The 24,549-nt window shown below is 35.9% G+C and overlaps 1 protein-coding gene across 5 annotated transcripts in view; it reads left to right on the plus strand.

Moving 5' to 3' along the window:
- TANK (TRAF family member associated NFKB activator) overlaps window positions 1-24,549 on the plus strand; it is a 93,951-nt gene that overhangs the window by 57,425 nt on the left and 11,977 nt on the right. For 3 of the 5 annotated variants that reach the window (XM_027590372.1, XM_027590369.1, XM_027590371.1), the window contains exons 3-4: window positions 1,832-1,943; window positions 3,016-3,134. In XM_027590372.1, coding sequence (XP_027446173.1) covers window positions 1,832-1,943; window positions 3,016-3,134 — 231 coding nt within the window. The remainder of the gene's footprint in view (window positions 1-1,831; window positions 1,944-3,015; window positions 3,135-24,549) is intronic. The other 2 variants (XM_027590370.1, XM_027590373.1) reach the window with 1 other exon arrangement.

Below are 24,549 nucleotides of genomic sequence, written 5' to 3' on the forward strand. Positions count from 1 at the left end.
TGAGTTCTTTGGAGAAAGTTGTAAATACACAGAAGTAGATAGTGAAGAAATAACATCCACATGTTTGCTGATTGCTTAGCCTGGTAGTTCTTTGTAGCCCAGGTAAATTTTTTTTTTTTTCAGCCCAGGTAAATTTAAGCTATTACAAAATTTGCTATTGACCTTTAAAAATCCTCCTACTCACTCTAGGGGTTTGGATATAAATTTATGTAGGAGTAAGATGTCTTGTCCTGAGAGGCCTGGCCCTAGTGTTTAAAGTTTAGTTCCAAGACTCATAATTATAGGTCATATGGTCCAGATGGACTCACAACATACATTCTTCTATTTATAATAATAAAATTTAGCTTTTTTTTTTAACTTGGATTCTTTATTTCCTTTTTTTTTTTTCCCATCAAGGATGTACTAAATATCTCCTATGTATAAATTACTTTGCAGAACTCTATGGGAGTATCAAGTTATATAACACTACTCTCAGGCAACATGCAAAGATAACAAACCACTTGAGTTATTTATCAGCTCTGTCAGTTATTCTTGGTTGAAGTGTATTACTTACAAAATTTCACCCTTTATTTGGGAAAATGTGGTATTTTGCTTTAATTTCCTAAGCTAATTTATTTTGGGAATCTAGAAACAGCTGTATAATTTATAAAGAACTTTAAGCATATTGGTCTCTGAAAAGAATAATTTCACTAATTTTGAACTTTGATAAAAATTCAATTCAAAATCAAATATTTTTTAAGATTTTATTTATTTATTTGACAGAGAGAGAGTGAGAGCACAAGCATGGGGAGCAGCGGAGGGAGAGGGAGAAGCAGGCTCCCTGCTGAGCAGGGAGCCCAACATGGGGCTTGATCCCAGGACCCCGGGATCATGACCTGAGCTGAAGGCAGATACTTAACCGACAGCCACCCAGGTGCCCCTCAAAATCAAAAATTTAGTATCTACTGAAGGACATTCTGAGCTTATTAGGACCCTATTTTTCATTCAAGGAATTTACGATTTAGTCATTGTTGCACCAGTGATAAAAATTGATAAAGAATTCTCTGTTATTTGTTGGTAATATATTTTTAAGACTTTGTACTAATTTGGTAGTTGTAATGCAGCATTTTCATATTTGCTTAAAGGTTTGTTAACATCTGTTCTTCTCTAATGCAAACTGCTATCTTCTTTCATTGCTTAATTCTCACAGCCATTGCAATAAAATAGCAAGATGAGTGGATTAAAAATATAAGGGAAATTATTATATTTAAGATACCCAGTAAGGATTAACCACATATTCTCGACTTCTTAAAATGTAATCTGAGAAAAGAAATTTCTAATCAATATAATTTTATAATTTGTACTTGTTCCTTTGATTTTCATAGGGTCTTATTTATGCTTTCTTTGTGGTTTTATACTCTACAAATTCAAAACTGTTTATTTAAAAGATATGAAATCTTAACATTTCTTAGTAGGGTATTTTTATAGGATAATATAGCATCCATTTTGTCATTCATGCTTTTTTGTTGTTGTCATTAGGGACTGAATTCTAAATTACAATTTTTATCCTAACTGAAGGACCAAGAAACCATACGTTGAACTATTAACTGAAATTTCTTTAATTAAGATGATTTTTTTAAATTTTACAGTGTTTTACGTGTTTTAAACCAGTGATGTTTATAATGATTACTAATACACTGTTGGAGCCAGTTTTTAGTTCACAAATAACATGCTCAATACCTGGGAAATGGCAGTAGAGCAGCTCATATCTATATGTAATTAATTATTAGTGGACAGTAAATATATGTACATGTGTGTCAGTAAATATCAGGCTAACTGGTTTTTATGTCAGCAGACTGAGAACTATGAGCAGAGAATACGTGAGCAACAGGAACAGCTGTCACTTCAACAAACTATTATTGATAAGCTAAAATCGCAGTTACTTCTTGTGAATTCCAGTCAAGGTATGTTTATACTAATTTTCTATGTATTCCTTGAACCTCTTGGGGAAAAGAAAGGTGGAAATCGGGTTTTTCTTTTGTATTTCTCCATTGTTTCTCAGTAGTTCTGATATCTTAATAACTGTGGTGCAGTTACATATTTTTATTTAAGAAATGGATACTTGTAGGGTATGGGGAAATGAACATCCACATATACTATACTGTAGAATTCTCAGTTGATGAAACTTCCTAGAAGACGATTTATCAGTAAATAGCAAAAACTTTCTTAAATGTCTGTGCCTTTTAAATGAAAAATTCAAATCCTAAAAATACGTCATAAGAAAATATTTGTTCAAGAACTCAAAGACGTGTATGCAAGGATGCTTATCACAATATAACTTCTAATAATGAAAAATTAGAAATAAAGAAGTGTTCAACAGTTAAGTTAGTCCTTTGTATCACAAATAGCTATGTAGCCAAGAAAAAGTGATGATAACAGATGTTAACTTACTAACATGAGACATATTCATAATATATAGAAAAATGAACAAAGCAGGATAAAAAAATATAATTTTATGTGTGCAAAAAATTCTTGTTTGAATTTATATGTATAGAAAAAGAAAAACTGTGATAAAATATAAACCAAAATGTTAACAGGAATAATTCACAGGTCATAAAAGTTGTGGGCAGCTTTTATTTATTTATTTTTGGCATGTCTGCATTTTCTCCTTTTCCTAGAATAAGTATGGAGTAGTTATGCAAATAATTATCTTAAACAAAGGATGCATACCTGGAAATACGGCTTATTAAAAGTTTAATTGCTATTGTTGATACTAAGTTGCAAAGAGTTTCTAGTTTTCTAAATTCTACGTATTTTTTACACCACTTATTTTGGGAGTAGGAGTTTTGTGTATTTAGTGGGAATGAAAAAAATCAAAATGGGAAAAATTTTAATTGTTAAAATAATTATTATCTAAAGAGTTTTTGAAGTTTAAAATCTCTTTAAAATTAGGGTTCCTGGTTTGTTCTTATTTTTTCCATGTGGTACCAAAAAAAAGGGTTCTCTGCTTACATGCAAGGGGTTTTTGTCTTGCAGATAACAGTTTTGGCTATGTTCCCCTGCTTGAAGACAGTGAAGCAAGGAAGAATAATTTGACTCTTGATCAGCCACATGATAAAGTAAAATCAGGAATACCGAGAGAAAAAGAATTAAAGGTAGACTGCACTGCTGGTTTATTCCCTAAAGGAAATAAGAAATGAGAAGTCAGGTTCCACAGACTTCCTGAATTATTCAGTCAGTATTCTATCAAATTTGGGTGGGCAGGAACAGGGGAGAACGTGGTCAAGATTCTTCTCAATCCTACCATTGCTTCTGCAAAAAGCAGCATTCAAATGCGGTTACATAACACATCTTCCTTGTTTTATTTTCCTGAGGTAGATCCACCATTGGAATTTAAACAGAAATTCTGTTTATACACAAACAAATGACATGTTTCTAAATAGAAGCACTATTTCCAAGTAAAATAAAGGCTTAGGTTTGTTTCATGTTTCCTGTTATTCTCTTTTCTATACCACAGGCATTTAACAAAGAAATAAAACATTTAACTAAAGTAGATAGTAAGGCACAGATGATTCTGGATTAGAAAACAACACTCTGGTTTTTTTCTTCAATTGCCTGTGCTTAATTTTTTAAAAAATCTACCTAACCAGTTTAAGCAAAAGGAAACAATATAAAAGGAACATTCTGTATCTGCAAGGAGATAAATACGAGGATGTTCAAGCTTCACTGAAACAACATAAAAAGGAAGATTCTGTATCTGCAAGGAGACATATACGAGGATGTTCAAGCTACATTGTTTAGAAACAGCTTAAACATCCATCAGTAGCAGAATGGTACACCTTTACATGAAACACTTTAGAAAAATTAAAATTATCTAAATATTTATATATTAGATGCTTAGATTTCAGAAACAGTGTTGAATAAAAAGTGGAAATTACAAAATGATAAAATGGGAATAATTTATGTAAACTTTTTAAAATATAAAATATGACTGTTTATTAAAACACAAGTATATAGTAAAAGTATAAGAACATGGACAGGAAAGTTACACAACTTCTTTAGAAAAATGATCACCTCTACAATTGGAGAAAGAAGAGTCTGATTCTGGGAAGGGAAAAAAGAGGGCTTCACTTGTATCTACAACTTTTTTTTTTTTTTAAAGAAAAGAGCTTAAGCAAAATGCTAACACTTGTTAAATCAAGGTAGTGGATATATAGATGCATATTGTTCTCCATGTTTTTATGAATCATTGAAATGTTTAAAAAGGAATTTTTTTAATGAGTTAGGTTTTAGTAGGATGAAACAGCTTTTGAGTAAAGTAAGATCTCCCAGTAAATGAGGACTTTTAACATCCATAAGACCATTTAAGTCAAGAATGCTATGTTTATTTCTTTTCTTCTAGATAAGGTAGAAGATTTTAGCTTTGTGTGCCAGGGTTATTCAGTTACCAATCCCATAACTAAATACTATCTTTTTTTTTTTTTTTTTTAAGATTTATTTATTTGATAGAAACACAACACAGCAAGAGAGGGAACACCAGCAGTGGGAGTGGGAGAGGGAGAAGCAGGCTCCCCGCGGAGCGGGGCTCGATCCCAGGACTCTGGGATCATGACCTGAGCCAAAGGCAGACGCTTAACGACCGAGCCACCCAGGCACCCCTCCCATAACTAAAGACTATCTTAACTTGTTTGCATTTAACATCAAATATGAGAAATCCAATTTAGATACATTTCTATATATAAAAATTTTTAAATGGGAAGTTCTCTAAAGTATCTCCCGTTTCATTTTTTTTTAAATCATTCTTTTTTATTTGGATCATCATCTCTTCACCCCCACTGCAATTTCCATTTATCTGAAAATGCTGATAAACACAAGACACCCTGGCACTGGAATATGTTTAGGTTTATTTTGCAAAAGACAAAATTCAGAAACAGTGATTCTGACTTCTGAAATACAATTTTATGATTGGGTCTATTATAGTATATTATAAAATAATTGAACTGTAAAATGGTGACTTATAAATTTAGTGCTTAAGTAAACTATACATTCCACTTTCCTGTTTCAGGGACTTCTAAATATTATTTGCCATTTACCATTAATTTTGATTCAAAATTCCTGTACTCCAGTTATAACATTTCTTTGAAGATTATTATCTGGCATCTCAGTTCCAAATATAGAGAAGAAGGTATTTTTGAAAAGATTAGTCTTGGTTAGAACAAATGGGATGGTATAAAAGGCTTTTAGATATGTTAATAATTTCATTTATTTTATATTTGGGTAATTTGTCATTGTTTATGGAAGTTTTAGAGTTTATTTTTCAGTCAGTAAGTGTTCAGTGGGAACCTTCAACAGAATTGTTTTTTAAATTACATTTGTTTTATTTTTATAAGATGTCTTTTGTTTGTAAAATATATGTCTGGATACCTGGGCTAACGTTAAATGTAAGTAACAGAAATTATGTCAGAGATGGCTTATTTCTAAAGAATTAATAATGTCTGCATCAAAAACTAATGATGTAATATATGGTGATTAACATAACAATAAAAAATTTAAAAAAAAGAAAAAACTGGAAGAACATACAAAAAAAAAGAATAATGTTGCATCAATTGTAACCTTAATTTGTAGACAGACAATAGAAGGGAAAAAAATAAAGCTCCAAGTAAGAAATAAATCTAAATTCAATGAGTTCTCTTAATGATCTTTACTAGTAGGTGAAATGTTTATCTGACAGCCACGTATTTAATACTTTGAATAGCTCATCAACTCAGCCTTCTTATACTGTAACCATTTAATAAAAATAAAAATTAACTCTTTTGTATTTCAGCTTTCTCATGTTTCTTTATATATCCAGAGGCAAAGTGTTAATGAGCACTAAATATATAACAGATTAAAAAGAAGAGTAAATATATTCTAAAAGAATGAATAAATTGGATTTATTGAATATTTGAGAGCTGGCTGTATATTGTAAAAAGTTAGGCTTCATTTAGAAAAATTCTTCCTAATTAAGTAATTGGAATTAAAATCTTTTCAATTGGCATATATGTTGATCTATACATAACTGAGTTATAATTAAATTTAGTTAATACAAGGGAAATCTGTTCCGAAAGTATTTCAATTTTGGATATATCAGGGTTTTTCCAAAATGAAAAAGTATCATGGTTATCAGTTGCAATTTTGTAAAAGTATACATCTACATATAAAAACTGCAGGGTATGATGCAGAAATGGCTAAGAAAATGGTACAGTTCATTTTTTTTCTATTTTCAATATACTTTTATATTAGTCTTCTTAAAAACTAAATGATTTCTAGAAATCACATTCCCAATCAGTTGGCCTAGCCTCTGTAATGAATTACTAAGTTAATAGAAATGCTTTGAACCAATAACACAAAGAAACTACTAATCACCCCCAGTCCTTTCCTTCAGTTTGGTGAGTGGTTTGAAGATTTGTTTTCTTTAGACTGTTTTGTTTAGGATTTGGTTAGGATATTTGACAGGCGAAAAACCCATTGACATGGCAAATGCCAACTTTGAATGCCTTGGAAAATGAGACAAAGAATAGAGGAAAAGGGAATATTGAGGGGAAAGAAGCTTTTAGAAAATTTTATTTGAGAAACATGAAATTTAAAGTTCAACCTCTGTTCATGGTATTCCTACACAGAGCATGCAAGAGTCCTTTGACTTCTAAAAGGACATAAAGAGGTCAAGGGGTGCCTGGGTGGCTCAGTCAGTTAAGTGTCTGGCTCTTGATTTTGGCTCAGGTCATGATCTCAGGGTCGAGATCAAGCCCTGCATTGGGCACTATGCTTAGTGGGGAGTTGGCTTGAGATTGTCTCTCTCTCCCCCTATGCCCCTCCCCAGTGCACCCCCCACCCCGGTGCACACGAACATGCATGCGCTCTCTAAAACTAAATCTTAAAAAAAAAAAAGTCAAGACAGCAGAGCTTGTATAATTGGATGACCCTTAGTACTCTGCTTATAGTTTAGAGGTATTAGGGGAAAAGTAACTCAGTTTAATGGAAAACCTGAATTTCACTTCTTATTTTTATTGGCGGGGGGTGGGAGGGTGAGCAGAGGGAGAGAGAGAACCCCAAGCAGGCTCCGTGCCCAGTGCGGAGCCCGACACAGGGCTCAGTCCCACACTCTGAGATCACAACCCTAGCCAAAATCAGGAGTTGGACGCTTATCCGACTGAGCCACCCAGACTCCCCCGAGTTGCACTTCTTGTACACCACCATAGTTTCCACAGTCTTTCTTGATGAGATATTTTGGCAGAGGGGTCATTGCATCATCCATCATACAATAAAGTACCCCAAATTTTACCCCCAAACTTAACAGCTTAAAACAAATATTTATTATCTCAGTGCCTGTGGGTCAGAAATATGGGAGTCACTTAGCTAGATGGTTCTGGTTCAAGATCTCATGTGATTAAAGTCAGGACATGGGCAAGGGCTTCAGTCATCTAAAGGGTTGGTGTGGTGGAGGACCCACTTCCAGGATGGCTCACTGACATGACTGTTGGCAGGAGCCTTCCATGTGGGCCTTTCCTCACAACCTGGCCAATTACTTCCTCAAAGTAAGAACATAAGAGATCTAAGAGAGAGAGCAAGGAGGAAGCCACAGTGCTTTATATGACCTAGTCTCTAAAAATCACATACCTTCACTTCCACTTTATTCTGCTCATGAGAAATAAGTTATGAGGTGCCCCAGAGGCGAGGAAATAAGCTCCTCTTCTTGAAGAGTACCAGAGATTTTGTAGATGTATTTTTAAAGTATCATGGGATACTGTGGTATACAGTAGAAGGTACCAAAGATCAGGGGTGTGGGGTGTAATGTTTAATTTATGTGATTAGTTATATGATAAATACTAGTGAAAAGTAGAGGACCTTGGCAGAATTTAATAGTAGACTACAATTTAATTGTAGACTGGTATACAGCAGAAGGTACCACAGATCAGGGGTGTGGGGTGTAATGTTTAATTTATATGATAAATATAATATATATGATAAATATGATTATATATAATATAAATATGATAAATACTAGTGAAAAGTAGAGGACCTTGGCAGAATTTAATAGTAAATTCAACTTCCTGCATCCTATCACTGTTAATCTCAGAGGAAAAAAATATCATAGCTTCTCCTCTTAAGAACAATTTCAGAAATTCTAACATGGATGTAGACTTTCCAGAGAATAGCTGAGCAGTGTTTTAGAGAACCAAGAAACTATTGCTTGTTGTTACTCTTTTCTTATAGCCAATTTTAAAAATTGAAAATATTTACAAAATTAAATAACACAAAAATAGACCTACTTATTCTTCACAAAACTACTCTCTCTTATTTGTAGAACACCATTGTCAGACGTAGTAACTTATGAGAGCAGTTATTTAAATAACAAATTGTATTTCTTAATGTAAATATAAATTGGTTTTGTTTAATTTACTTTTTTAAAAGCCAAGATTGTAATATACTGGTCATTTTTAAGATCTTGGAAATAGATTTTTATAATACTGCTTCTGGGAAGCACTTCAGTTGCCAAACTAAATACTATTCTAGCTGCCTAGGGTTTGACAAAAATTGTTTGCCCTCATCTTTCTATCCTACTTTTTGTTTTTGTGGAAGTTACAGAAAAGTCTAGTTAGAGTGTTTGGATGCCAGAAGATATGTAGAGAGCAATAATATAGAATACATAGAAGAATTTGGTGATATTGGTAAATTGTCTTCACTCATTCATTAACTGAACTGCTGTGTGTACCTGACACGGCGAGGCCCTAGAAGAACAAAGAAATACTGTCCCTGCCCTCTGGCTTAAGGTCTTGATTTAATAAACAAAACCAACATTATTGACTGTTGTAAAGTCATTTCAGAGTCTAGGATTCAGGATACAAAGTATAGTGTGAGTTTATTTGAACTTCTAACTATTTATTTAAATAGAGCTCATGTGTTTATTGTCCAAAGAACTGATTTTTGCTTTATTTCTGATTTTCTGTATATATTTCTAGTTTATTCTTTACACACGTCTTTTTTCATCTGATTTATATGTGTCAAGCAAAAGTATAAAAGTACAAAGAATGCACTTGTTACTGAAAGATGCCGGTTAGACAGTTGGCACATTTCTAATGTAGCTATCATTATGATTAGATCAGCAGATATATGGTAGCTTTGAGGCGCGGCAAAGATTTTGTGGGTTTAGAAGAGTAAAACAATGATGCAGCTGTGGAGCTGCCATCAGTGCTAATATTGAGGAAATAAGATGTGCTGTACCTGGCAATTCTAGTATATACAGAGGCTCTGACATGTTTGAAGAAAGCTGATGTCTAAAAATTCACTTGTCAGTCACTTAGACAAGAAGTATTTGAACTCCCTTCTATTTGCTCTCTCTTGCTAGTCAGTGACAGGAATACAAAAAAGGAGGACGACAAGATCCATCTCCTTTAAGGAGCTACATAATCTGGTTGGAGAAACAAGGATTTGGAGACCCAAAGCAATTAGCAAACATTATAAGACAATGTGAAGTCTTAATTATATGATACACTGAAACACTCATAATTTTATGGTACAGATAAAACATGTAGGACCTTAATTTAAAAAAAAAAAATTCGTGGTGAGCTGAAGGTAGGCTTGAGCCAGGGGCTCAACATTTACTTCAAGTAGAGAAAAGAAAACATATTCTTAAATGCCTATATTTTGGTAATATGTGCACAGATATGTAAATTTTCTGCAAGATTTTAATGGAAAAAGAATAATTTCTAGGCAAGAACCAAAATTATTACTGTAGGCCACTTTGGAGAACATTATATGAACTGAAAGCTGGGGTGCCTGGCTGACTCAGTAGAGCATGTGACCCTTGATTTGGGGGTCATGAGTTCAAGCCCCACGTTGGGTGCAGAGATTACATACATAGATACATCCGTATATACATCCATACATACATACATACATAAATTACTAACTGGGGAGTTTGAAAGAGCATTTCATTTACTATAACCTTTTTAAAATGACATAATCATGGCTTCAGAAGACAGAATGCTCCCTACCATTTTGTTACTCTATAGATGGTCCTTCAATGAGAGGCATTGGTGTGTTCCTCTAGTTGTTATGTATGACAGTTTCAGCAGGCAGGGTATGAACTTTAACCCTGCTTTACTTTCTGGACTTCTGTAACTTATAAAATCCTGGCCTCACAAGTCTGTGTCTTGGATGGCATCCCCATCCTTGAACTGTTCATTTGTCCTATACACTGATTTCAGATGCAGTTCCCACTTAAGGATCTCTCTCTCTGAGTTTAGGCCCCCTATAGCTTCTCACTTTTTCTACTGCAAGTCTCTTAAACTATATTTGTCAAGTTGCTGTATATTGTCCAAGTACCTGGTTTCATAGGCATTATGAAAGCTTTATAGTAGACTATTGTTATTATGAATACCTTGACACACGTTAATACATAATAGCAATTTTTGTGAAAATGTAGCTGATAAAGCCTCCCATCTGTAATTTTAAATACTGCTCTAACAACAAACCATAATATGAAACCAGTTAGGTTTTGCAGAAAGAACTCTTAAAATAGAACTCACAGCCTTTTCCTCCCTTCCTTTAGCAGTTTAGTATCTGGAGCCATTAATAATTTGGTCAGGTTGTTTTTTTAGCTAGAAGGTATATAGAAACCTTTCCAGATTTCCTTTTTCTCTTATTCATGTGGATATAGTTCTATCGAAATACCTTATTTTGAGGCACCTGGGTGCCTCAGTTGGTTAAGCATCTGACTCTTGATCTCAGCTCAGGTCTTGATCTCAGGGTCATGAGTTCAAGCCCCGTGTTGGGGTCCATGCTAGTTTTGGAGCCTACCTAAAAACAATGACAACAAAACCACCTGTTTTACCTTACAGATACTTGTTGCTTGAGCAGACACTGCTGTATTTAGAAATTTCTATTTTAATTAAAAACTGCAAGACCAATCTATCATGTACTGAACTGATTTAAAATAAATAAATCTACATGCTTATTTAAAAAGAGATTGTCATATACAAGTATATGAAATATGTTTTTCATCATCTGAATGAAAGTTAGAAATTAGACCATTAGTCAAGATATGTAACTATCAAATGATCTCTGTGGCAAAGTCAAATTTGGTTTACATCATCTAAACACATAGTACCTTTTCCAAGAGAGGAACTTGAAATAAATTTGCTTATGTTATATTACTGAACTTCGTTAAAAAAAAAGAGTTACTGTATTCTTTTAATGATCAATTCTCTCTTTTCATCTTTTATTAGATAAAAGTAATGATTGTACCATTTATACAAGGGCACATGGCAGCCTAAGCTGGGGCTTACGTAGGCTTGGAGAAAATGTGTGTGAGCACCCTACCCTGTCTTCTCAGTCAGAGCAAATGTCCTATTCCCCCTAGTTTTGTTTCTAGAAACTAGATTGAATATACCTTCTTTTAATGTATAACACTTCTGTATTACTCTTCTTTGGAGACTGGTCTTTGTTTATAGATCCTCTGGTAGAATAATAATTAGAAGGAAGAAAAATTATCTTCAACCAGTTCATTAAAGTTCAGAGTTTTTTCCAAAGTGTCATAATAAATACATCACAGACTTAAGAAACAAAAAAAAAAAAGTTGATATCCAGAGCATTTTAATATTTACTTTGAAATTTCTGTTGCAGAAATTTTGATTGTTTCCAAGTCTGAATTTTTTTTAAGATTTATTCATTTATTATTTTAGAGAGAGTGCACAGCAAGGAGGGGCAGAGGGAGAAGGCAAGAGAGAATCTCAAGCAGACTCCCTGCTGAGCATGGAGCTCCATCCCACAAACCTGAGATCATGACCCAAGCCAAAATCAAGAGTTGGATGCTTAACTGACTCAACCACCCAGGCGCCCTCCCAAATCTGAATTATTAATCCAGCCTAGCCCTTTCCTGTTCTGGGCCTCTTTTTTAATTCAATACATTATTTTAGGATTTTTGTTTTTATAATACTGGAAATAATTTTGGAGGGAAGAAAAAAAATGAAGTGGCATATCACTTTTTAAGTTTTCTTCCTGGACTTCTAAGCAAATTTGATTATTTCTAGTGATGACTTTTCTCCCCTTACTTCCCCCTTTTAAACCCCTTCCTCACATTTCCCATTTTTCTTTTTTCTGCTCTTCTCCAGATGTCACAAAACAGGGTTAGTATATTCTGTTCAGCCCTAATTTCTCTTGACCCAATCATGAAAGTCTGTTCTCTCAGCCTCAGTAGGTTAGGACTAGCCTCCCAAAACAATCTAGTTTCTCTTATAATCTGTCATCCTAAAAATCTCAAAATCTGTTTTGAAGACATTTGTTTTTCAGTGTTATGAAACGCTTCCACATTTGGTCTACTGTGATCTGTTGTGTTGTTTTTTGGTTGAATTATATGGAATCTAGTTTCATCCAGATACGTAGCTGGGAAAGGGAAGAATATTTTAATAACCTTTTTAGAAATTGTAGCTCTTCTCTTTTGATACCATACCAAAATTCAGTAGGTAGTAGTCTCTTGAGTGTTAATTGCAATATAAAAGCTGAAACCAGTGAACTTTTTTTTTAAATCTTTTATTTTATTTATTCATTTTTAAAGACTTTATTTCTTTATTCGACAGAGGGAGACACAGCGAGAGAGGGAACACAAGCAGGAGGAGTGGGAGAGGGAGAAGCAGGCTTCCTGCAGAGCAGGGAGCCCGATGCAGTGTGGGGCTCAATCCCAGGGCCCAGGGATCGTGACCTGAGCTGAAGGCAGATGCTTAACCACTGAGCCACCCAAGTGCCCCTTCCCTAAGCTTTTAATTTTCACTTGAAAACTTAAATTTTTTTCATGGACAACAAATCTTTTCGGTTGTTTTCATTAAACTGAGAGGCTAACTTCATTTGCTTTTGAGAACATCTGAATAACCATAGCTTGCATGTCAGTCATTCTTTCAAGTGAAAATGGCGTTCCATTAAAAAAGTGACTAGTTCTCGGGGTGCCTGGGTGGCTCAGTCGTTAAGTGTCTGCCTTTGGCTCAGGTCTTGATCCCATGGTCCTGGGATCAAGCCCTGCATTGGGCTCCGTGCTCCGTGGCAAGCCTGCTTTTCCCTCTCCCACTCCTCCTGCTTGTGTTCCCTCTCTCGCTGTGTCTCTTTCTGTCAAATAAATAAGTAAAATCTTAAAAGAAAAAAGTGACTAATTCAGCCTGCAACTCAAACAGTTGAACCAGTGCTTTCCCCCAAGACAACCCTTGTACTTTGGTATGAAACAGAAGTCTTTTTGTGTATTTCCTATTTTGTCTCACACAATATTTAAAAGCTATTAACTTGGGATCAAAATTTAATAAAATTAATAATTTTTACTGTCTCATCAAGGAGATAGGTTAGGAACCCCCAGGGATCCTTTTTTGACTAAATGTGTAGCATTAACAGTGACTCCAGTTTGGTACCATGGCCTTGGTCATACTCAGATGCCAGCAGTTTTCACTCACCATTGTTTTTGCATCATCAGTATAAATGCCAACAGAGTAAAAAAGGCAAATAACATCTAACAGTATTGTAATAATAGGGGACCCCATGGATTTCAGGGTCAGGGATTTGATCTTACCCTACTTAGAAGCTAGTAAGTTAGCTGGTTACTGCTTCAGGGATGCTGTAAGAAGAAACAAAACTCGAATCAGAGAAAAAAATCTTTATTATACACAGCACAGCAAGCAAGAGCATTTTCATTTGCTTTGGTCCCTCCTGGGGTTGGGGAAGGGTAACACAGTAAGCCTGAGATGGATGCCTGCATATGCAGTGGGTTGCATTAAAGGTGAGAAACACTGAGCTTGGGAGATCTATCATTTTATAGCAAGCAGTCAGCAGCCTGCTCCTTGTCCAAGAGAGACATAAATCTTTCAGGTTTGCCCCCTGTAAACACGATCCTGAGAAATATCCCAGGTAAAGAACAGTCAGAGCCTTGTATTCTGTCATACATAGCAAAAATGTCCAGGGACACTCAGGGCCCATGTAGATTTCTCTCCCAAAAGTGCATCCCTTGAAAGGATCTCAAGACCCCAGGGATGCTAAGCTGTATTTTGAGAACCAGTTTTTACCAGATTGTAATTTTCTGTTAGAAAAACGCCTTTTTCTCAGTAAGTCACTTTTCCTTCTATTGAAATAATGTTACGCTCTAAGAATAATATCTCCTCAGGAACCTTTATTTATGCATATGAGTCATATTGCTTGTTCATCAGTCCTTTTTGCATTTATTAAGTAATTAATCTACATCTTTATCCTTTATTTTGTTGTCGTTATATAAATTAACCCATTTATTATAGGCTAACTGTTTCAAATAGTGGAGCCTCCTGCTGGTCTTTCAACTCCTTCCGTCGCAGACTTTACTGTGGTGGCAGAAGCTGTGTTGAAGGTGCAGGCGCCACCGTTTTCATGCAGGAACTGCAAGGCTAGATCCCCACAGCTCATCTTTTCATGTTGGTTTTGCCATAGAAGGAGCAGATATACTTGGCATGCTGGCTTATTTCAATCTTCACCATTTTCCCGAGAGGGCACCAGAACAGGTCCTGTATTTACCAGTGATTCCGACCTTCTTGGTGTGTTTAAGCCATGTCACCACAAACTACATCTGAGCCCAGAGAGCTACATCTTTATACTTTAAATCATAATACCTATATATTGCTCCCAGTTACTTCTCTATACCTACTATGTTAAGTCTAGAACAACCTGAATTTTACTTCTAATCTGTTAAAGATAGTGTGGTACCTGATACATTTCCTGGGGTATCCACAGTACCGCAGACCTCTAAAATGCTGCATACTGTATACTCTTAGAATTTTTCAAGGCATAAGAATGTATTTATGGGATCTGAAACCAACAGTAAGACAACCACTTAGCTTCATTTAACCAGTCTCCTTAAAGATATTTCTAGAATTTGGTGGGGGAGAGGCAGGGAAGGCTCACCTAACTTTTCATTTGCACCTAATATGTTATACTTGAGCAGTCTTGCTATGTTGTGAAACCTGAGTTTTTCTCTGAAAGATTTTTTTTCTATCCAAGATGGACATCTTTGGTTTTCTCTCTCCCATTTTGCTTACCAGCAGTGTTATTGTGATTTTTGTATTCCAACTTAGTTTTCACATAAGCAATTCCATATCAGATGGTTTTACGCACATTATTTCTACCCCTAATTGCTCTTCAGTATTTAACATTAAGAACAATATGTCTCCCTCTACATTGCATCCACATAATGTTGCAGGGGCTCACTGACTGGTCCGTATTCCCTGAATATGTCATCTGGAATTTACTTCTGCTGGATGGCCATCCAAGCCCCGATACGTCTTGCTTTCCTTCTTGCTGCAGCTGATTACACATTCTCTTCCCCTTTTGTCCTGAGGACAGTGTGATAACTTTTTTCCAAAGCTGAATCTAAAACTCTCTCCTTCCTACTTTTTTTCTATTTCTTTTTGACATGAAGAAGATAATAGATCTTGGCATTTTATTGCCCTTTGTCAGACCCATATTTTTGTTTTGGATTTTACTATTCCAGGAAAGCCTAATCTCACTTTCTTTTAAGGTTCTATCTTACCCTAAGATTTTCTGATGCTACAGAGAACATCCTTATATTAAAAAAGGAAAATGAAGGTTAGAAATATGAACCATATTTGAAGAAAAGGTAATTAGGTTATGTTTTAAAACTTGGTCGACAGCAGACAACAGAACAAGTGAAAGGTATTGGGTCAAAAGAGATGAGAGTGGTTATCAAGAGAGAAGGGAGGCCTGAAAATACGGACTAGAAAATGAAAACTCAATAGATTTGATATGAGAATGAATGATAAGAAAAGTATATAATGAGAGAACACTGTACCCATGTCTGAACCTTAGAGAATAAGGCCACTTGTATGGCCCTGGTCAGGGGGCAATGAAAATACCAAAACTTAAGAAGAAGACCTAAATACGTTATACTGGTAGCCAAAAAAAAAAAAACAGTTTCAGGGAAGAGGATATGGTCAGTAGTGTACATACTGTCAAATGAGCAGTGAACAGAATGAGAACGTTAGGAAAAGCCAGTGGATTGGTGATTAAGACTTTTTTGGAAAATTATGGTTGAAAGCTCAGAAGAATGAAGGGATTAAAACAACCAACCAACCAACCAACCCTGAGTTTGGGAGTTGAGCTTCTGTATAGAAGAATGAGTACCTAACCAGTTCTCTACAAGTAACAGTATTAACTCTGGCAACATACACAAGAGTAACTCCCTGAGGAACCGAACATTGAACTTTGCATATTTTAGAAAGGAGTCAAGTGTGGAGCAAATAATCAGCTCAGAGTAAATTCCCAGTTTTCTGTAGGTTTGTCCTGAGAGTGGTCATAGTTGCGGTGGCTGAAATTCCCAATAGAAAGCCCACCATCATTCTGGCTGGAAGAATCAGGAAGGAGAATGAACACAGAATAAGCATGGTCACCAGAGACAGGAAAGGAGCCCCAGAGAGGAGAGAGCCAGAGAAGGAAGGAGAGCCCTAAGTCTCTGGCTGTCCCCTGAGGCCATGGATGTGCAGGGGCAAATAGGAAGCAGTTTGCAGCTAAGGCTTATAGGACTGAACCAAAATATGAACTGCCCTTCAAAGGAAAGGAGTGACAGTTTGGAGTCTGAGCCTCACAATGGCCTACAAAAACATTACCACCCTTGGCACTATATAATATAATGTCTCCACAACATATTCACAATGTTCAGGGTACAGCCCAAAGTTATTCAATACATGGAGAGTCAATTGTGACCCAGTTTCAAGGGAACACACCAACCCTGAGTGGAGCTAGATAGTGAAGTTGTTAGACAAGGGTTTTAAATCAGCTAGCATAACTATGCACAGACCTCTATTAGGAGATAGGGGGACAGGAAGAGAATTGAGGTTTTGAGAAGATGGAAGTAACAAGATACTCTCCATTGTCATGCTTTGTCAAGTGGGTTAATTTCTAATATAAATTTGAGAAATAAACTATGAAATTTTGGTTAAGAAACTATTGTGGTGGTGAAGGAGGGAGAAATAGCGTATAAAATTTAATGCCAGGAATACAGGTGTTTACAGGTGTTTTCTTTAGTCCAAATAATTTCTTAAAATGCTATATGTTGTATGATTGTGTACACTTTGGCAGTTTGCATATGGATTCTAAGAAACAGAAGTAAATGTATAGATGGTCACTGTTCAAGCATATATCCTGTACGTGAATTAAAAACTTGGAGTCATAATTAAAAAAAAAGAAACTGTTGCCAGATTGCTTCTTTCAGCAAGTGAACAACCATGGTTTGGCAGAACTTGAGTAGATCTATCTAGGTTATTTTCTAATGTAAATTTCTACTTGGACATTCTTGAGCACAGAAAAAGGTCATACCAAAGGTTTCTTCCCAGGCAAAATTTAAACACCAAAACTTAGCTTATCACTGCTTCTCAGTGAGAAATGTATTTGTTGTATGACAGGTTTTAGAATCTTAAAATTAGTTTGCATTGGTGCGATGTGTAAATGTTACTGTTCTGTATCTACCTCACCATGCTAGATAACTACTACTGAGCTCTCCTGGCAGCCAAGCCCTATACTCGCAAAGTTAAGAGCCTAGATTGATGAGGCCAGGGTTCCAATTGCAGCTACTCCACCTACTGGACTGTAGGCAAATTATTGGACCTCTTCAGAGCCTTATTTACTATAGCAGACTTTAAAATCAAAGTACCTATGGGTGCCTGGGTGGCTCAGTCTGTTAAGCGTCTGCCTTTGGCTCAGGTCATGTTCCCAGGGTCCTGGGATCAAGCCCCACATCAGGCTCCCTGCTCAGCAAGGAGTCTGCTTCTCCCTCTCCCTCTGCCCCTCCCTCTGCTCCTGCTCTCTCTTGCTCTCTCTCCCAATTAAATAAATAAAATTAAAAAAAAAAATCAAAGTCCCTAATTCACAAGGTTATGTCGATTAAGTTAATTAATATATGCAAATTGCTTAAATAACAGCTATTTTCATGAAGACATTTTCAGTTTAATGCGGTAATGGTATAACATAAAATTTGTGGTTAATGAAATGGATTTTCCCAAGTCAGTTCGTTTTAAATCTAGTCTTTGGAGAAGGGGTGGGGGAGTTATGGGAAACCTTACCTTTCTAAATTGGTCATTTAAGGTATCCATTTTCTGTTTTGCATAAAGAGGCATCCCCACAGTTTGATATTTCTTCTTCTTAAGAAAAATTCAGAAAGATGTGCAAAGGAAACCTAATGCACAGTGAAGATTCAAAAGACAGACGGAAAGTATTAATCTCGCTCTACTTCAAATTAACTTAATAGAATTGAAATTACAGTCATTGTGACAGTACTGGTAAAGGATTTTAACTTTTTTAATTTTTTTTTTTTTAAGATTTTCATTTATTTGACAGAGACACAGCAAGAGAGGGAACACAAGCAGGGGGAGTGGAAGAGGGAGAAGCAGGCTTCCAGTGGAGCAGGGAGCCTAATGTGGGGCTCGATCCCAGGACCCTGGGATCATGACCTGAGCTGAAGGCAGAAGCTTAACGACTGAGCCACCCAGGCGCCCCTTTAACTTTTTTTTAAAGAATGTTTTATTGTAGCATTGATAGTGATTTTTTGGGATTTACAGTAAACCAGAACCCTGTGAAGAATTTGGAAGTAATTGGGGTATTTAATTTTATCTGTATATTTTTTATTTTCTTGCTACTTCTTCAGAACTCTGGAATGGATCCCATTTTGCCTTGAAATTGTTGCTGCACTGGCAGTGGGGTTTGCCTGGCACACTGTGTCATGCCAAACAGACAAGACTTGTAGGATTTGTGTTCCTCTTGCTTTGCTAGATTTTCAGTAATATTAATGAGGGTAAGAGAACCGTAGATTTCACACAGCCATAAATTCTTATAAATACAGTTTTCTTGTATTTTTTAATTTGCCTTTTGTCCTTAAACTTTTCATCAAATCTCTTTTTTGTAACTTTTTTTTTTTCTCTTTCCACCTTAATCTCTTCCTTGTCTCAGCCCTATTCGCACTTTCTCCCTACTTTAACCATATTTGGTGCTTGACTTTACCGGAACATCTTTATCTCAATATATCTAAAACTGGTAAGAAAATATTCAACCTCAGTTTCTCCTTTAACATTTCATTCTTAGTTTTAATAATCTAAGTGATAAGTGAATTCTTGTTTTCAAATTGTTTTTCCACTGCTCATTTATTTCTCCTTTTTCCTTTTTTTGAGATTTTATTTCAGGGAGAAAGTGTGTGAGCACATGCATGAACGGTGGGAGGGGCAGAGGGAGAAGCAGACACCCTGCTGAGCAGGGAGGTTTGATGCAGGGCTCCATCCCAGGACCCTGGGATCATGACCTGAGCCAAAGGCAGACACTTAACTGGCTGAGCCACCCAGGCACTCCTATTTCTCCTTTTTCTGAGAAAATTTTATCAAGCTAGTATTTATAACTATTCCACAGTTCCTATTTCCTTTACCAATCTGTCCTTATCTCACCTTGGTTTATTTCTTGGATTACATTGTTCCAAATAAGAGCATAGTTCTCTTTTCTGTTTTAAAAGCATAATTCTAGGGGCGCCTGAGTGGCTTAGTCGGTTAAGCGTCTACCTTCAGCTCAGGTCATAATTTTGGGGTCCTGGGATGGAGCCCTGAGTGAGACTCCCTGCTCAGCGGGGAGTTGGCTTCTCCCTCTCTCTTTGCCCCTGCCCCACATTCTGGCTCTCTCTCGCTCTCTCAAATAAAATCTTTAAAAAATAAATTGTTATTCTACTTTTTTAAAAAAGGCGTAATTCTACAAAGCCTCATCCAGAAACAAAATCATATATTGGTTACGGTCAGTTGCCTGAGTCACCTAAAAATAAATATTCTTTTGCATCACCTAAATTTTAGAGGGAATCTTTGATATGAACACTGGAATAGAATGATAGTCATTGCTGTAGTTCATAATGTGTCATTGCAGACTTACCACCTTTATTCACAATGTTAGCCTTTTAAAGTTTAAATTCCATATAAGAGTATACATTGTATTAATGAATGTAGTTCTTTAAAAGTTTCATAATAACGTTTAATTTTCTAACCTCAGTTGCTTAAAATTTTTCAGAAAAAACATTTAGAATTTAAATTTTATTGCATTTTCCCCCAGCTTTATGGAGGTATAATTAACAAATAGAAAATGTATATATGTTCAGTGTACAATATGTGCTTTTTTTTAAAGATTTATTTGAGGGGCTGGGAGGGGCAGAGGGAGAGGAAGAGAGAGAATTTCAAGCAGACTCCCTGGTGGGGCTCAGTCTCATGACCCTGAGATCATGACCTGAGCCGAAGTCAAGAGTCAGACACTTAACCTTCTGAGCCACCCAGATACCCCCAACATGATGTTTTGATACATGTATACATTAAGAAATGATTAACATAGTCAAGCCGATTAACATATCCATCACTTTACATACTTATCTTTCTTTTTCATTGTGATGAATACATTTAGGATTTACTCTTTTAGCAAATTTCAAGTATACAATGTGGTTGTGTTAACTATAATCACCATGCTATACATGAGATCTTCAGAACTTACTCATCCTGCATAACTGAAACTTTGTATTCTTTGACCAACATCCACCCCCATTTTTCCCACCCCATCCCCAAACCCTGGCAACCATCATTCTACTCTTCTACTCTCTACTTCTATGATTTTGGCTTCTTTAGAGTCCACATAAAAGTGAAATCATGCAATATTTGTCTTTCTGTGCCTGCCTTATTTCACATTAGGATGATGTCCTCCACATCCATGTTGTCTTAAATGACATGCTTTCCTTTTTTTTAAGGTTGATATATTCATCGTGTATGTGTGCGTGTGTGTGTGTGTGTGTATATATAGTTAGGGACACCGACTCCCCACATAGTTGAAAATCTACATAGAACTTTCGACTCCCCCAAAACAGAACTACTAGTAGCCTACTGATCAGAAGCCTTATGATAACATAGTCGACTAACACATATTTTGTATGTTATATGTACTATATACTGTATTCTTATAGTAAAATAAGCTATAGAAAATAAAATATTAAGAAAATGATAAGAAAAATACATTTACAGTACTGTATTTACTGAAAAAAATCTGCATAGAAATGGATCTGCACAGTTCAAACCGATGTTGTTCAGGGGTCAACTGTACAACATTCCATTGTATATTTATATACACCACATTTTCTATATGCATTCATCCAATCATGGACACTTAGGTTGATTTTTCAAATTGGTTTATAAAAGGAATAAAATACTTTCATTTTTAGTGCTAAATATAAAAAAAAGCAAACATTGGGGAAAGCCTACATTTCTTTCTTTAAGATGTTGATATCTAACAGATCCTGGACTCCCAACATACACACAGAAAAAGATTTCCATTATCTTTGCATAAAAAATAAATCTGGTTTGGGACTAACAAAAATATTAGCCACTTTTTCTTTTCCCTCCTTAAATATCATTGCATAGTCAACTGGCCCTGGAACATATATTTTTTATATGATACCCATCTATGAGAAACTTAAACTGATTTACACTAAAACAAAATTCTCCCAATTCACATAAGAGGCAATTTAAGGAATCATTTCACAACATCTTTCAACTGTTTTAAATGGGTTTATCTTAATGATTTAGTTGAATGACTTATCCAGCGCCATAGTGAAGTGTAAATGAAAAGTACGACGTGTAAAGCTCTTATTTCAGTATTCATTCCACAAGTTCGGCATTTCCAAACTAGTACTTGGAACAGTTTATAATGTTAAGTATTTTAAGTTTTAGTACCTCAAAATAAACTCATTTGTTGAATGATTTAACGTTTAAAGTCTCCTAAAATACAACGTTCAAAGTTCCCTTGCTTTCTTATTTGAAGTTGCAGTAACTTCAGCTTCTTGCAGTGCAGGGACTGCTTGGATAATAGTTGAGAATAGAAAGAAAAATACAAGTTATCTCTTTCAATGTTTACTTACTCTCTGGGATGTTCCACGAACTGCATAGTCTTTATTAAGTAAAGTAATTTAGCATTGAAAAGCAAGTCCTGAGTTTCTGGGAAAGGTGTTGGAGTTGCCATTGACTACACTAATTCTACATCCTTTGAAATATAAATGCTTGTTTTCAGAAAGTTGTGTCAGATAGCTACAATGGAAAATAGCATTGACATGCTATACCCATTCTAGATAAACCCTGCTTCCCAATGTCAGAGAACTGCTTAACGTTTTTGTCATTTGTTGAACAAACATGTTAAAAGGTCCCTTTTGAAATTTTTTCTTGGATGCTGGAGACCTAAAATTTTCATTCAAACTATATCGAGATTTATTTGGTGTAAATGATAGAAGATACAGTGTATTGCTTAGTACAATTAAAATGTTTTTCTTCAATAATAGTAATAAAAATAATAGTAAGCAGGGCTGTGTTCTTAATCCCAAAGAAGCTGAAGATCTTAAATTTACATACGTCATGGAAATTTCTCAATAAGAGAGTCCTCCCTTTACCCCCTACCATTACACCTGAGGAATCGTTCCTGAATAAATTCACCCACACCGGTTATCAAATCTAAATGTCAGAGGGGCGCCTGGGTGGCTCAGCCTGTTAAGCATCTGCCTTCGGCTCAGGTCCTGACCCCGGGGTCCTGGGATTGAGCCCTGCAATGGGCTCCCTGCTCGGCAGGGAGTCTGCTTCTTCCTCTCCCTGCTGCTCCCCACCCTTCCGCCTCTCTGTCTCAAATAAATACATAAATAAAATCTTGTAAAAAAAAATTATTATTATTTTTTTTTTTTTGGTGGCTCAGATGGTTAAGCATCTGCCTTCGGCTCAGGTCATGATCCCGGGGTCCTGGGATCAGGTCCCGCATCGGGCTCCCTGCTTGGAAGGGGGCCTGCTTCTTCCTCTTCCTCTGTTGCTCCCCCTGCTTGTGCTCTTTCACTCTTTCTGTCAAATAAATAAAATCTTTAAAAAAAAAATCTAAATGTCAGAGAAGTAGGTTGACACAGCTTATTTGCCAAACCATAAAAAGTCTATCATTCTTTTCCTTCCTTTTCCTTCACTTTTATCTCATCTCCACCCCCACCCCTTTTGTTTTTAAGGGTTCTTTTAACATCAGAAGCAATCATTCCAGGTACTGATTCCCAAATCAATACTTTGGAAACTGTAATAGTCTTTACTAAACTTTCTGTAAATAGCTTCATTTTTAGATTAAAATTACAGAGCGCAGCTGACCCTTGAACAACACAGCTTTGAACTGAGTGGATCTACTTTTATGTGGATTTTTTGCAATACAGTAGTGTAAATGTATTTTCTCTTCCTCATGATTTTTGTAATAACATTTTCTCTAGCTTACTTTATTGTAAGAGTACAGTATATAATATACAAAATATGTGTTAATAGAGTGTTCATGTCATCTGTAAGGCTTCTGGTCAATAGTAAGCTATTGGTAATTAAGTTTTTGGGGAGTCAAAAATTATACATGGATTTTATACACAGGGGTTGGCTCTTCTAACTCCACATAGTTCAAAGGTCAACTGTACTTCTTTTTGGTTCTTTCTGGCTCCTAATAAAATAATTTTGTTTCATACTGAGTATTTCTAGTAGTAAATTTTAAAAGGATATTAAATCATTTAATCATATATTTTATGATTTGTTTAACACTAAGTTGTCAAATGTTTCTGTTTTCTTAATACTACCTCTTCTCTGATTTTGTTGATACAGATTTAATATAATATCTTTTCTTTATTTTTTTTTTAAGTAAACTCTCTACCCAACATGGGGCTTGAACTCATGACCCCCAAGATCAAGAGTCACATGCTCTACTGACTAAGCCAGCTAGGCACCCCTTAATATAGTATCTTTTTTTTTTTTAGATTTTATTTATTTATTTATTTGACACAGAGAGAGAGCAGGAACACAAGCAGGGGGAGTGGGAGATGGGGAGAAGCAGGCTTCCCGCTGAGCAGAGATACTGGCTCGATCCCAGGACCCTGGGACCATGACCTGAGCCGAAGGCAGACGCTTAACCACTGAGCCACCCAGGCGCCCCTAATATAGTATCTTTTAAAAGTTTGCTTTCGGGGCGCCTGAGTGGCTCAGTCAGTTAAGCGTCTGCCTTTGGCTCGGGTCATGATCCCAGGGTCCTGGGATTGAGTCCCACGTTGGGCTCCCTGCTCAGCGGGAAGCCTGCTTCTTCCCTCTCCCACCCCTCCTTGCTTGTGTTCCCTCTCTCACTGTCTCTCTGTCAGATAAATAAATAAAATCTTAAAAAAAATAAAATAAAAGTTTGCTTTCATATTTGGGGCATCCTGAATGGTTGGCTATCTTTGAAATGTTGCCATTCTTCCTAGTCCACACTAAAATCCATTGAGTGTTTTAATTGCACATAACACTAAAGAAAAATCTTGTCTACTGCTTTTAAAAAACAAACTGAGTGTGAAAATGTCTTCTGATGTGACTGCTTTGCAAGCTCAGTAGAACACTTTTAATCCAGAAGAAGACATGGCCTAAATGTTTGCCAGAGAAAAAGTGTGCAGCAGCAAATGATATTTATTTTACCTCAGTCTGACAACATACATAAAATCAC

The sequence above is a fragment of the Zalophus californianus genome, chromosome 3 (assembly GCF_009762305.2).
Source record: "Zalophus californianus isolate mZalCal1 chromosome 3, mZalCal1.pri.v2, whole genome shotgun sequence".
Taxonomy (NCBI): domain Eukaryota; kingdom Metazoa; phylum Chordata; class Mammalia; order Carnivora; family Otariidae; genus Zalophus; species Zalophus californianus.